Source organism: Trachinotus anak, unplaced genomic scaffold (genome assembly GCF_046630095.1).
Source record: "Trachinotus anak isolate AG129_WGS33_773 ecotype Australia unplaced genomic scaffold, CSIRO_AGI_Tana_v1 ptg000019l, whole genome shotgun sequence".
NCBI lineage: Eukaryota > Metazoa > Chordata > Actinopteri > Carangiformes > Carangidae > Trachinotus > Trachinotus anak.
The window spans coordinates 5,335,068-5,350,288 of record NW_027273870.1 but is presented as its reverse complement, the minus strand read 5'-3'; the positions used below and the strand labels follow the sequence as shown (position 1 = coordinate 5,350,288).

The following is a 15,221-nucleotide window of genomic DNA, read 5'->3' as shown; positions in this document are numbered from 1 at the left end:
TAATAACAATACTAATAACATCCATTTATGTGACTTGGCAGTTCATTCACTTAAAGGTTAAAAGGGCCTGCCCATATTTACCCTCATTTCTTCCACAGAATATGCTTTTTGGAAAAGTAATATTCTGTTATTAGGAAAAGTCCATGCACCTGTTTTATGTTAACTACTTGGTTCATATGTTTATGAATTGGACTGACTTGGAAATCAAGGTTATTACACCTACAGCAACATATTTGTTTCAAAACAAAGTGGTTTACGTTGCATTCCTCTTGCTTTTAACCACAAAGCTCACTCTGCAAGAGCAAATGTGATCACAGGCAGTGCAGTCAGCCAGCAAGGATAACAAAGATATTTCTCTGAATTTCCAGTCACACAAATGGGCTGTCATCTCACATGAGCTTTACCATAAAAGTAGTCTTATGTGGTGTTCTATACTCAAAGAATCTTTGTCTATGTATGGTAGAGTCTGGAGTTTTATAAAGACAATTATCTTTGCATTGTTTGTAACGACCTGTAAAAAAAAAAGGTATAGCGAAATCTGTTTGATATACAGTATCTCTCTATTTTGCAATTGTACCAAAAGTGGCTTAACTACTGAATAGCTTTGTTTTTTCTCTAGTGACTAGGCACGTGTGTGTAACCGTGAACTAGCGTGTGGTGTGCTGTGTAGGTATGTGACGAGGTAACTATAATGTTCACTATTTCATGGATATGACTTTGATCCCTTTTTGATTTCAGGCCGAAGCGGGTGATAGCACCGTTGATGACTGCACTCTTTCTCTAATCCTAAAATCTTTGTCCTCCTGGCCCCATTATTCAGCTCCAACACTGCAGACGTGTTAGATCATCTGTTAATCTGCTCGTAATCTGCACTAATTATTTGTAAATTTTAGAAAGTTCTTTTATGGCAGAGCCAGTGACTCTATTTCTGAACAGGCCCTTGTGGCTGTATTTTGGTTCTTGCAGTCTTCAGAGCTCATTATTGCAGATAACATGACCAATGAGATGAGGAAGTGTTATGGTTAACCTCACAGGCTTCATAATATGTGTATTCAGGACATCTGGTAGAAGAGATGTGAAACTCAGCAGTGGGCCTGTATATCACCCCTACTCCTTCAGTAAGTTATTTTTTGTAGAGTGTGATAAATTTGTTTTTGCTGTGTACATTTTATATAGTATGCATATTTAATGTTGTTCCTGTTTTATTTGCTTTTGAACTGTTCTGTAAGTGTCAGGGAAGTGAAATAACATTTGTTATTGTATTTGGTGTTTTATGAAGTGAAGAAAATCTATTCTGCTATTTAATAGTTTGTCTGTCAAAGAGTGAGGTTTACCATTATCAAGTACAATTGCCTCAAACAGTTTTTAACCAAGGAAAACCAGATTTAAATTGAGTCATTTACTGAACAAGAAGCAATTTACAATGATAAAAACACAACATACAAGCAGCCTTTTACCCGGACCGCTACTTTTCCACTGTGAAGAAAAAGGGGTTATCTAGACTACTGCTGTGCAGTTATTACAATTAGTAAGGTGTGTCCTCATCTGTACAGTACATTAATATAAAACAGCATTCAAACAGGTGATCAATGAGCATAAAGCATAGGAAGGGAATGGGTTTGAGATTTTTAAATATTATTTCTCCATAATCTTTACAATGATAACCATTTGCATGTTCAGTCAACCGTGAAACCAGAGAACTACAAATGTCAATAGAAAATGTCCAGTACATTTTTTTAAATGTCTTATCACAGGAATATACTCCATGGTATTCAGCTACAAACATATATAGGTATCATGCCCATTGTATTTATGTATTTCTCTGTTTTTATGGGCAGAATGCTATTATTTGATTTTATACTGGATTTTTTTTTTTTTTTTTTCATATATTCTGTCTGTCACTCTGTTGCTTCCTGCCTATCTTTACATTTACTTGTTAAATGTGGTTTTTCAGTTTTTTTTACCAGCAAGTCCTATGTGATGTGTGTGGTCATGTGACATAAAATAGGAAGAAGCACAGTGTGCTAAGATTAGGCTTGTGTCAATGTGAAAATATGAAACCTGGAACTTGTCAAGCTGTACGCACTGTATGTGCCACGGTCAGACAATATGTTTTCACCTACTTTGTACTTTTTATGCTTCTCTAGTTTAAAAAGGATGCATACTATGTAAACATAAGCGTGTCATCATGGTGGCTGCTGTTAAATAGACATCTCTGATTATGCAAACTGTGTAGGGCAAAATTAGAACTCCTGCCACACAGGGGGAGTGATGCTATTGTAGTCGTTGTGTCAAGTTGTCTGTTTTATAATCACAGGTACAGTGTGATGTGACAAGGTTAAAGAGCTTATATACAGAGTGTTTAGCATTTTATACTTGGTTATAAATGCCAGCGTCAGTTTGTCTCTGTTAAATCTGGCCTATGTGTTGTGGCTTACCCTGCTTTTTCCCAATGTCACTTAACAATTAACTGTGAAAACATGAAATATTTTTATCCTCTGCCAATTCAGAAGAAAACAGGATGCAAAATATACTGTAGCTGTCATGCAAAGCCTCCAGTCAAACTTAACAATCTCATTCTTTTTGTCTTCCAGACTCAAATATCTTTGGGTTTTAGTATTTCTTCAATGTGAAGCAAGCAATTTGTTGGGTATTTAAACAAATGAGGTGAAACATTACAGAAGTTCAATCCTAATTTTCACTCAGCAGACATGATCAGATGACAGCAATGACCTTTAGTGATCTTCAGACAGGGCAGCTTGGTGGCTTTTCATAACAGAGTTTATGAGCTTGTAAGGCACGGTGACCTTATTTTTCTGCTGCCTGTACAGAGGTCATAGCCTCCTTATGAAAAGACATTTCCCCACAAACCCAAGCAACCACTCCTAAACCACCTCTATTAATATTTTACAGAGGCAGAGAGGAGTGGTGGAGACATATCTGATAAAACTCTTACCCATTTCTCACCCCACTGATCCTACCCCTTTTTACAAAGTGTCTGAACTCAGCCAGCCCTTCTTCAAAACATCTGATTCTTCTGGAAGATGCAAATCATTAACTCCTTATCTTGCTGCAGGGCCAATCGGTATGCAGTCATTTAGTTGTTTTCCCGTCTAGTGAATCACGCCACTGGACTCTAAAAGTCCTTTAACCCACGTCCGACGCTGATCGATGAGAGTGAATGAAGCAAGGATTCCTTTGATCATTTAGGTTTTTTTTTTTTTTTTTTTCATCAATAATAATGTTTGTTTGGTCACCACCTTGTGCTGTTCCCGCTCACTCTCTGCTGCCCCTGCCCTCTTCAGTTGTCTTTAATCTCGAACATAAAATCATACCCAGAGTTCAGGTATCACCTTATATTAACTTATTTTTTTGTAACAGTCTCCCTAATTTTATTTCCATCTATTTCATTCATTTATCTAGGGACAATGCACATTAATCCACATTACTGTAAATGTTCCAGTGTTAGCCAGCTGGCTAATTCAACACTTTTTCCCATCAAACCACATGTGTCTGCTGGTAAGCATTTGGCCAGGTTGCTCTGGGGAGCTGGAATATTTTTGTGTTTCTAAAAGTATATAACGGTCGGTTTAAAGCTATAGAAGAAAAGCCCTTGTAATAGGAAATTCTGTGTTTTGTAATATTTCTGTATGGGGTGTAATAAATTATTCTACGACAGTACTTTCTATGGGAAAATACTTAAAATGTGACAGTCTTTGTAAGTATTTATCTTCAACTAAATTATTGTACTTTTTTTTTGCAATTTGTAGATATGTAAGTGATGATGACAAGGTACTGGTAATCATGAAATTAACTGTTTCATCATCGGTCTGATGCATCGTTTAATTTATTGATGTATATACTGTATGTTTGTTGATAAACAGCTTACTTTATTTTGTATATGACCAATAAACATGTTTTAAAATGGAACAGCTTTTGTGTGTCTTGTGTAATTAAGAAATATAGGAATAATAGTTTATGACTACTTTATTTTGTTTGGTATTATTATTAACATGGTGCTGAGCTAAAAATATGAATTCTAGAGTCTTTTAAGCACATTTACAATTCATTTAGCAGCTTAGTATAATTCCTATTAGACAGTCATTCATTCTTTCTTTTTTGTCATGAAATAAATCTCTGCATGCATGAGAATTAAAAGAATGAATCAGTTGCCACTAACAGCCTTTTTACAGAACCAGTACGAATCATTTTTCGCTCTTAAGTCTCTGCTGCTGCTGTATTAAAAAAGAGAAAGCAATCAAAGGCACAATTTGTATCCCCAACTTTATATTCCAATATTATTTTCTAGTGTCTTTGTTCAGCCCGTCCGGTCTGTAGGTGGCAGTATCAAGTTATCATCCGCTCCCTTTATCTCAGACCGGCCTGGATCCTGCAAAAACATGGAGCGCTATTACAATTTATCCGTTATTGATACAACCTTCGCGGAAATATCGTCGACAAAGGATAACAGGTTATATGTGTTTGGTTAATATTATATAATTATCTGTTAGTTAAAGTTATGCTTTGTACTTTAAATGTGCATATTCGTTGTTTAATTATTCAGTAAATCCACGTCCACGCCGGAAATCCACTCCGGGTTTTCTGAGCCCCTCGGCGTTCTCCAACTGTCACTGTCTGTTACTCCGGGAGGAGAGGCGGGTAAAAATGTAAACACTGATCCATCCTGATGGAGACTTTTGTTTCGTAGCTCATGGGACTTTTTTCTGCTGCTTGTCCTTCAGAAGTAACATTGCAGAGCTGCTCTCATATTGGTTAGTTTTGTTCTCTGACTGCTTTACTGTATTTTGACGTTACCAACTTTGGTAGTAAATGCTAACAGCCGCGCTTTAGCTATCTAGATTAGCTAGCTAGCGTTACAGCTCGGCAGCTAACGTTAACAAAGACAACACGATAACGTTAATATTTTCATGTTAGTTATACCTTAAACTATCTAACGTTACTACCTAACGTATCCTGATGTAACTTGATGGAGGACTACGACAAGTTTGTGCAGCGTTGTCTAACCCAGCTGAGGAAAAGTGAGGAGGAGGAACACAGCAGACCTTCACCTGCATCCTCACTCATCCGCGTCTATGGACGACCCATCCTTCCTCCCCTGGTATGAGCTCGGTTTTATGTCATTCCTATTAAAATCATTAACCCTGTGAGTTTTAATTTTAGCTAACAAGACACAATAAAACTACAGAAGGCTCCACCACTGTGCTGGCTCTCTGTGTTGTGTAGATATTGCACTGTCATGCTATAACCGGTTGTTTTTCGTAAAAGAGGCCTGAAACAATCAGTCAATCGACAGAAAATGATCATCGGTTTGATAATAAGGTATTTATTGAAGTCAGTTACATTCACAATGATATGGAGAATGCCACACATTCTTCTAACTTGTCAGATGCTAGGTTAGCAATGCCCACGATCGTTTGTAAATTTAATGTTTCTGGGTTTTAGACTGTTGGTCAGACGAAACAAGTTATTTAAAGAAGTGACCTGGGTTTCTGGGAATTTTTGATATGCATTTTTCACTGTTTCTGTACACTGCATGGACCAAACAGTCAATGAATCAAAATATATTGAAGAGAATAACTTGAAAATAATCTTTAGTTGCAGCCTTTGTGTGAAGTGTGAATGACACCCCATGTTTGCTTTCTGATGATAACAGCTCTCAGGAGAGCAGAGAGAGGAGATGCAGCGACACAGAGATGCAGCACAGAAAGCTGCTCGCCACAGAAAGTTGAAAGATGATCCAAGAATGGCCTTTGTGCAAACCATCCTGCACAGTGTTCAGGTAACTAAAGTCCTGCCCTTTTCAGCTATCTTCTTTGCCAGCCAAATATATGCCTCTATTTGTGTTCCTACATTACAGTTTTTCTTTTGAATGAATAGAGTCATCATCAGACAGTATTTTCTGTCATTTCTCTTATAAATTGCAGCTGAGGAAGACACCAACACTGGATGAGTTGCTTCAGGAGTCAGAGAACACAAAATCTTTATGTTCTCACAACACCAGAGGAGGATCAGTGTCAAAGAGTAATTTGTTTATTGGAACAAATGATAGTCTGTCACTCTCGCCACCCCCTTTAAAGCAAGGAAAGGATGGGCTTTCTTTTCTTCCAGTGACATCAACGATGTATAGTGCCTTTTTCACTTCTGATGCGATAGCTCAGCAAAGTTACCATGAGGGATGCCTTGTTGACCAACATGACAGCCAACGGGGATCACAGCCAAGTTCCCTTAATGGTGCGAGCCATCAGTCGCTATCCTCAGGTTACGTGACCTACGACAATGTTGGAAACACCATCGGTGTCTCTGGAATGATTGATGCAGGGAGTGAGAGCCACGGCTTTGGCTCCTCAGAGGGTGCCTATAGTATTGGTGGCTTTTTCCTTCACAGCACCTCACACACAATTGCCAAGATGCCAGAAATTATTAGCCACCCTCCTATAGATGGAGAGGAATTAGAGAGGAGTGGACTGGAGCCATTATTCTGTAATAACGTCACAGCATCGACAGACATATGTTGCACCTCATTCCAGGAGGATTCAGTCAAATGTAACCACTTACCAGCAGAAATATCTGAAAGTCATCTCGAGAGCACAGAGAGTGGAGATAACCCTCCCTCTACTACAGTACTTGACCTTAACAAAGATCACATTTTGGAGACAAGTGAGGTTCCAGTCTCTTCATCAGACAACACTGGCTTTTCAGATAATCCAGTATTATCAGAGACATTAATCACTCATCACTCTCCAACAGAACTGCATAGTCAGCACGAACCCACAGAAACAGAACCAGCAGACAACCATGTAGATGAAGCAAAGCCATCTGAGGAGCCTTATCGTCTGAGCCTCCAGGCCTTGCTGAAGAAATCTCAGGAGTATCGGCGGCACCAGCGGATGCTTAGGAACCAAGCCAAAAACACTAAAATCCAGCAGAGGACTCAAGAACAGTCAAGAGCAAGGGCAGAGGAGCAGAGCCTCTCTGATAAGGAGAATGACGAGTCCCCTTACAAGGCGACAATGAATGTAGAGGGGACGAAAACTAAAGAGAGGAGAGACACTTTAACTCTGACAACGGAAACTTCATTAAAGAAATCCTGGGAAAATGAGAGGATCATTGAAAGTGAGTTCATGGGGAAAAAGAGTAATGTAAAATACGAAAGCACTCATTTACCAGGGGATGGAAATTCTAAGGAAATGACTAGAGTTGAGGAAGAAACTTTCAAAAATAATAAGCTGAACAGTTCGCAAGAGGTCATAACGGAGCTTAAACAAATCAGCACCTTCATCCAACAACAGCCCGTGTCAACAGAAGCCTCCCCAGCCCATGAAGCCATTCACTTGACAAGTGAGCAGATTGTCACCTGTCCCAAAGGTGATCTTAAAGGAGTAGGAAAATATCACACTATCCCAGCACCTAATTTCTGTACGAGTCCTGTTCATTGCAAAAGCAAAGTCAGTATCAGAAATGGAGAACCTGTTGATGGGGCCAAGACCTCAAAGGGGAAAATTGTGGTCAATAGTGATTTGAATGAAGACCTCAATGCTGAAGATGAAAGTAACCTGGGACATCAAAACAGTCACACAGCAGTTCCTTCCACTGTGAATCTCATGGTTGAAGGCAATGTTACAAACGTTTTAGCCAAGAGTTCGGCGCACATAGATCAGCTCGAGTCAAACCTGTCCAGTCTAAAAGTTCTGATCTCAGATCTGGAGTCCACAGTAAAAGAAAACTTAGAGAATCACAGCCAATCTGACAGCAACACGCAAAGTGAGTTCAGTTTTAAAGGTGCTACACACTCTGAGCAAAGTAAAAATGATCAACACATGCAGCTAGGTCAAAATGATTGTGACTATTGGGAGGACAAGCTAAGAGATAGTGATGTTGATAGAGGTGTTGCAGAACACAGGGAGTGGCCAAGAACACAATCGTTCGACAATAGCAAAAAAATGCATGAAGATACAGGACCTGAATCAGTATTCAGTGACACAGATGATGTTGATCTTATCATGCAGGAAAAAGGAAAAGAGGAAATTAATTTAAGAGAGATCAGGCTGGTCAAAACCTTAGCTGCAGAGAGAGTAAAGGAAAAAGGAACAAGTAAAGAAGGACTTACAAGGAGTTATGGACTGCATGGCAGCTATAGAACGCAGCAGCCACCAGCTAAATGTATCCTGTCTACAGCACAGCAGATGCGTATTCCTGGGGCATTCAGAAATGTTCCATCTAAAACCGCGGTTCCGTGTAACGTGTCAGTGCTTTCGGATAGCAGTAACCATCCAGTGGAAAGGAGGAATGAGATGGCCGTGGAACGTCATGACTCTACTCGCTCTCCATCTCTCAACCTGTCGTATGATGTGGACAAACCATCTGGCCTGTGGCTCCTCGAGGGGTCAGGGTCGGACCTGGGCTCAAAAGGTCACCTTGTTCAGGAGAAGCACCTGACCCCGGAGAGTGGGGGTGAAGGGCAGGGTGAGGTATCCAAGGTCAAACGGAGGCTGCTCATGCACACAACAGAAGAGACCCAGGAAACGAGTGCAGATACCAACGGAGGAGCAGGTTGTGTGGTCAGACCCAGCTCCAGTACTCCTAGAGGTAAGACCAGGACGGGGAAGGACAGGGGTATCAAAATGTGCGCCATGAAGGGCTGAAAGAATTGATGTTTTCACTGCAGTGCTGCATACTGTTTTCTGCCCTCCATGACACATGGTCTTAAACCCTTCTGCTATATTCGTCAGAATTTTGTCTTGCTAACCGTTTTTTTTTTTATATCTTTATATCTGACAACCTATTGTTGTACTCACTGGTCTTAGCTGCAGTGCAGTGGTATGAAGGCCATGGCAGTCAAAAGGACAAGCAAGAGCAACTGAAACAGGCCCATGCTGCTCAGGTCAGAGCCCTGCAAGATGAGCACAGGAGACAACAGGAAGAACTACTCCAGGTGAGACAGTAGGATGGGTTGGTAAAACGGGGTGAAGTAGAGGTTATTAAACAAACAACTAAACAAACAAATATTAAAATAATGATGTATGAAGCCAAATAATAGGTGGCAGGAGTCTACTGCTGCCTTTTTGGAGCTTTATCTGACAATACAGCTGTAATCTTAACCTCTAGCTGGCTATCTCCAAACAAACCTTGTACATTTTAGGTATGTACTGTAGCGAATAGATGTTGTCAGAACAGCTTACAAGACAGTCTTGCAGATGCACATTGGAATATGACAGATAGCTTTTGTTACAAGGCCAGCATGCAGCAAGAATAAACATGCTTGGTCAGTGGCATTTTGTACTCTGTATCTTGCAGAGATCACAGTTTTACATTTTAAATGGATTTCTCTTTGTCATTATGGGTTATTGAGCATAGATTTGTGGACAAAAACTAATAATTTTATCCATTTGAAACGAAATCTCCAACACAGTAAAGTGTGAGCCTTTTTTAACGATGTGTGTCAGCACACAAACAGGCTTGAGAATGAGCACAACAGACAGGAAAATAAATTTAAACTGTTTTGAGGTTATGGATTTGTTTTTACAACAAGACCAACATTGAATATTGCCAGTCTTATCCTTTAACTTTTCATCTTGACTGAAATGAAATGAAAAATGAAAGACAACCTGAAATTACATGTTTGTGCAACACAGAAACTACCGAACTTTTATTATAACTCTAAAAATGGTTCAACACAGTCATTGACATTTCCTCTATCCCATTGGTCCGCTTCTTGCATGAGATTGCATCATGTATTGCTGTACGTGATGCACTATGTAATTCCTGTTCAGATGCCATAATTCACTCTACCAGGGATTTTGACTCCACACAAAGTCACCTACAAGAAATTAAGAATTAATGTCCAACCTAGTGTTTCCATCGTTTTAAAATGAGAATGGACTGTGAGAGTTTTCAACTAATTCACTAAGCTGTGATACAACTGTGACCCTAAATATTCTTTTAAAACTAGAAGCAAACATTTGAAAGGCTCTGGCACTGTTACACATGTGAGTGGGCACACACACACACACATGTTGTCGGCCTACCTGTTAGAGTGTGCATTTGGAGACCTGGGTCGTGGGCAGACTACAGACATCTGCTCATTACAAGAGACCCTCAGACTCCTCAGTGAAAAAAAAACACACAGGGATTCTACCATAAATGTTTCATTTCATCCCTAAGAGGCGTGCTGGCATGGTTGCCTGTGTGTGTGTGTGTGTGTGTGAGAGAGAGAGAGAGAGAGAGAGAGAGAGAGAGAGAGAGAGAGAGAGAGAGAGAGAGAGACTTCAAGGACGCCTGCTGTTCACTGGCAACCAGTTCTTGTTTCTTCAGCTCGTGTCTGTATTTGTTCTTGGCCAGTGTCCTTGCCCTATTAATCACAGTCTCTGTTTAATTTATGTATCCTTAACAACAATATAATTAACATAAGCTGTTTAATAAAAAGACTTCTTTTCGACTCCCCTCTGTCCCTCCATCATTTGTGATGTGATGGGAGTATGAGCTGGCTGGACTCTCTGGTAAAGGGAGGAGGGGGCCAAGGGAATTGACACAGAAAGGGAAAGGATAATTTGTTTAATTCATGAGCGTCTGTGGTTAAGTGCCAGATCGTCCCGCCGAGTGCCACCGCTAATGGTCCCTTATCCTTCTCCTCTTTTTTTCCTCTCCTCTCATCCCTCTCTTTGTTTTGTCTCATACCTCCTCCAACATCATTTTTACTCTCTGGGTGTATTAATTTTCTCCATCTCTCCTGTCTCATCATCCCCGTCATCCCTCTCCTCCTCTGCTCCCTCTCTCATTTCGTCCCTCTTGCCTCTGTGCCCCATCTCTCCCCTTCTGTCTCTTTCTCTCTACCCTCAATTAATTTCTTCCTCCTGCTTAATTTGCTGTCTTTCCAATTCAATATTTTCCAACCTTGCCTGCTCCCAAATGCACACGTGCGTGCCTGCACACGGACACACACATTTCTTCTCTTATTCCGTCCCTCCACCCTTATGTCCTCCTCCTGTCTGTCTCTCTTTGTCTCTCTCTCAGGCGTTAGCGGAGCGTTACCATCTCCTCCAGAGCATGTCCTTCCCCTGCTCCATGTCAACCTCACGTCTCAGGGACACGCTGACCTTTTCTACCCTCTCTCAGGTATTACCATCACATTTGTTCACTAATGTCAGTGATGCAAAAAGCTTGTCCTGCTTATCCTTGTATCCACAGGATTTTTATTCATCACCAGTTGGCTGAAACAGATAGTTCCCCCTCGATGTCTGATCCCTCATCAGTAACCTCTGTCACCTCTTAGTTCTCTCCAGTATCTACCCCAGAACAACAGCTCAGCATCAGTTAGACTACATTTGTTTAACAAACATGTCCCTTTAATGCAACAGTTCTAGAATCAACAAGTGAGTGACAGCACATCAGCTGCTTATTATTCTTTTTATTATTTCCTATTATAATGATGAGCTGTGAGTCCACTTGCGTTGATGCGCTAAACAGATGCCAACCAAAAGACCTTGAGAATCTGCATGGGAAATTAATTGGTTGTCATTGGTGGAATTAGCATTCTCCTCTGTCTTCCCCTCTGGTCCTCATTATTCACCCCTCTCATTACTCGTTCTCCCCTCTTCATCCTCTTCCTCAGCCCTCCAGCCCGCTGTCAGAGCGCTACCGCCCCCTGCTGTCAGCAGCCATTAGAGGTTTTTTAACTCGCAGGTTACTGAGGACGGAGAGAGTGGCGCAGCTGGTGCGCACCATCAGAGTAAGTAGAGACAGCAGTGTCACATCTGCCTCTTGCAGCACTCTGTCTTATTGTCATACAATGAACAAACACATGCTGATTACAGGTGAAACTGGGAGACATACAACGTGTGTGTGTGTGTGTGTGTGTGTGTGTGTGTGTGTGTGTGTGTGTGTGTGTGTGTGTGTGTGTGTGTGTGTGTGTGTGTGTTTGGATTTGTAGGACACGCAGCAGTTTCTGCAGGCCATCCAGCAGCAGAGCCCCGGCAGAGGAGAGTTCTGTAGCAGACAGGACCTCTTACTGCAGGAGAGAGTCACTCTGCAGGTAAACAAGCAAACACATGTTGTAAACATCTGTTAACCTCTCTCCACTTCTCTTCTATGCTGACAACTGGGCAATTATTCCCTCCATTAGCAGTTACCACAACAGAGATTGTGATTACACGCGTTCATTCAACCCATCGTCAGCTCTGTAATTGTTTGCCCCTCCAGCTGCGCGCTGCACGTTATGAGGTCTACGACATATTCTTCAGCCTGTCAGCCGGAGAGAGGATGCAGCTCATCAGCTGGGACAGGGAGCTGGCCAGGGAGCGAGAGCTCAGACGACAGGTAACCTTTTCAGGAACTCGGCCAAGCTGAAAAAAAAATCATACAGATTGGAGGAGTTGTTGTGGTTTCTTGCTATAGACAGTGAAAACGTTACAAATGATGCCAAAAAAAAAGACACTGGCAGAAGTATAAGCTGGGAAAGTCTTGTAGTTGTAAGGTTAGGGCTGAATGTTACATAGAAACACTTTCACCAGGTGCACCACTGGGATGATCCAGTTGGAATCATTCAAATTCAAAATACCATTATGTTTTTAGTACTGTCTAAACCTTTTGGGGCTCCAACATTTCACACCAGCCCTTTTTACTCCTCATTATGCTGCCTTTCCTTGTTTACAATGAACCAAACAAGCTGACATATTGCATGCAGCTATGCCAATATCAGAGGTGTGATGTGTAACACAACTGTCTTGCCATGACTGCCTAACATTGCTTCATTGTGATTCTGGTGGGTGGTGATAGCACTGTTGCCTCATTTTCTGTCCAGTGAGTTCCCTGTAATGCCCTCAGGCCGGTGTTACAGTGTACCCCTTAGGGGAGTGAACCACTACTCCAAGAACTTCATTCCTTCTGCTATCAGGCAACTAAACATTTTTTGAAAATGTTTTATTTGTTCATTTTACATACTGCTCATCGTTCACTTGTATTGATCCATCTGTTGCCTCTGACATATAATTAATTCACCTGTGAGTTTTGAAATTGTTTGTATGGCCTGGGTGAGCTGCAAAGGAATTGCCCTTGGGATTAATAAAGTTTTTGAGTCTGTCTCAAATGCAGTACTTATGTTGTTAATTTAGTTTCTTAAAGTAGGCAGAAAGGACTAAGATATTGATTATGTACTGTTTCAGTGTACATTTCCTTTCTATTTATACATGTGACAAATGTGATGAGTTTTATGATATACCTAGTGGGTAGTGCACAGACTAATCTGTTCTGTACATAGATGTTTATGCTTGTGTGTATGTGCTTGTTTAGAGTGGACACACAGGCCATCCCAGAGGAAAGAGTTCTCTGTCAGCTGCAACACAAAAGTCGCTGGAGAGGAAGAGAGGAATGATGTGAGTTTCCTAGTTCTGTGTCTGTGAATAGTTTGTGTTTTTTGTGGTGTTTGCATTTATAAGAACGCATGTGGACACAGTCAGTATGTAGTAGTTAATAAAATATGGACCCAACCATTCAAAACCTGCACAAGATTGACTGGATTTTTCACATACATTTTTAAATGAGGTTGAAATTCCTGATCACAGCTAGTTAAACAGCAGCATTCCGCTTATTTTTTTTAATTAACAATAAATCTTGTATCTTGTACCAAGTCTTGTGCAATTGGGTAAGATGTTTTTTTTTTTTCCTTGGGCAGTAGCTTTGTCAGCAGCTTAAAGCTGTCTTCTCTCACCTCCAGGATCCAGAAAAAGGCAACAGAAAAGCATAGGGGGGTTGTGACGAGGACTGGACATAAGACTGGATTCTCCGCTGAGCAGCCGCTGGAAACCAAACGAGGACAGTTCAGAGCAAATCCTCAGAGGATTCCCAAGAGCACTTACTCCACTAGACCCCGATGACAGTTTCCTAATTGGCCCCAGTGAGGACTCCTAATAAGGCCTCTAGCGATTACATGACTATTGTATAACTAATCATCTGAGAATTTTGAAATCGAAATTTGACACAAAGTGATGCCTGTTGCTGACTAACATATTTTTGTTTTTCATATCCAGAGTTCTGGGGAATGTGTTTTTTACCCTCTTCATCCTGGGTATATATTATTATAGTGACTACAGTTCAAAAAACCTCACTGCAACCGCTCTGTCTGCAAGAGAAATTCTTTACCAGTCCTTTTCAATTTACTCATGCTGAAGATGTTACTGGGAAAAATGTTTTGTGGGCAAAAACACTCTGGAATTCTTTTGCAGCACCTTTAAAACTCTGTGCACTGCACCTGAAAGAAGATCTGTAAACTTTTTTCACAGCATAGGAAATGCAGTGGCACAATAATGAATAACATTAATGATGGCTCCAATCCAGTTGGCCAGTGATTCCCAACCTGGGGATCAGGGGGTAGATCTTGCAAGATGATTAGCACCGGAAAGCACAACAATATATTTCTGCAACACTAGATTTTTTTTTATATATAGTTCTCTCATACTTTGCTGTAATATTTGTATTTTTTTATTGAATTACTGGACCAGGCTTCTAGAAGTTTCTCAGACAAGTCATTGTGTCATGGAATAAGCGCTCTTTGGTTAATTGTTTCCAACTTGTATACATGCAAGTAAAACCATGGAGTGCAACCATGAGGCTAAGGTCATTAATTACACCTGTGCTTATCCCGCTACCATCTGTCAAGATTTCCACCAGGAAAAGCTTTATTGACCAGTTAATTACTTGAATGTGCATTTCAGTGTTTTTCCTGTTGCCCAATGTTAAATCTCTGCTCTATAGGCTGGACACACACATGTAATTACCCACTTTGTTTGTATTTATGTGCCTGGTTACTTGCCACCAAAAACAGACTATCTCCAGATGTATTAGCACATATTGAACTCACTTAGTATGATCTATATATAGTATTTTTGTACTCACATATTTAAATGTTAATATCCAGCTTGATGTTGGTGCTGATGCTAAGGCTTTAATAGTGTTTTACTACCAAGTGCTGCCTTAAATAGAGAAGAGTATTGGAATTACTTATTAGCCAAAACACACCTAAGCCTTTGCAGTTTTCTACTCTTGGGGATTTTGAACCTGTTTTAATTGTTATTTATTTGTATGTGTTTGGCAATAAATGTTTTCTAATGCTCTAATTTTGCTGTGAGGTTTGTGAAAGCTCGGACAGATTAAGACTATGTGCGGACTCCCAGCAGCAGAGGGCGCTGCGGCCGGTTTCCGCTCCACAC

The 15,221-nt window shown here is 40.7% G+C and overlaps 1 protein-coding gene across 1 annotated transcript; it reads left to right on the top strand.

Annotated features, from left to right (window-relative positions):
- The first annotated feature begins 4,627 nt into the window (after positions 1 to 4,627).
- On the top strand, positions 4,628 to 15,128 carry cp110 (centriolar coiled-coil protein 110). The gene is made up of 10 exons (XM_071503402.1): positions 4,628 to 5,119; positions 5,675 to 5,800; positions 5,946 to 8,607; positions 8,826 to 8,953; positions 11,032 to 11,133; positions 11,630 to 11,746; positions 11,948 to 12,049; positions 12,217 to 12,333; positions 13,306 to 13,388; positions 13,730 to 15,128. The coding sequence occupies exons 1-10, from the start codon at positions 4,988 to 4,990 to the stop codon at positions 13,887 to 13,889; spliced, it is 3,729 nt and encodes a 1,242-aa protein (XP_071359503.1). The 5' UTR covers positions 4,628 to 4,987; the 3' UTR covers positions 13,890 to 15,128.
- The last annotated feature ends 93 nt before the right edge of the window (positions 15,129 to 15,221 follow it).

Excerpts from the sequence above, each read along its gene's own strand:
- cp110 (XM_071503402.1), top strand. The coding sequence starts at position 4,988 with ATGGAGGACTACGACAAGTTTGTGCAGCGTTGTCTAACCCAGCTGAGG. Across the intron at positions 11,747-11,947 it reads AGCTGGTGCGCACCATCAGA|GACACGCAGCAGTTTCTGCA; the intron begins GTAAGTAGAGAC and ends TTGGATTTGTAG. Across the intron at positions 13,389-13,729 it reads GAGAGGAAGAGAGGAATGAT|GATCCAGAAAAAGGCAACAG; the intron begins GTGAGTTTCCTA and ends TCTCACCTCCAG.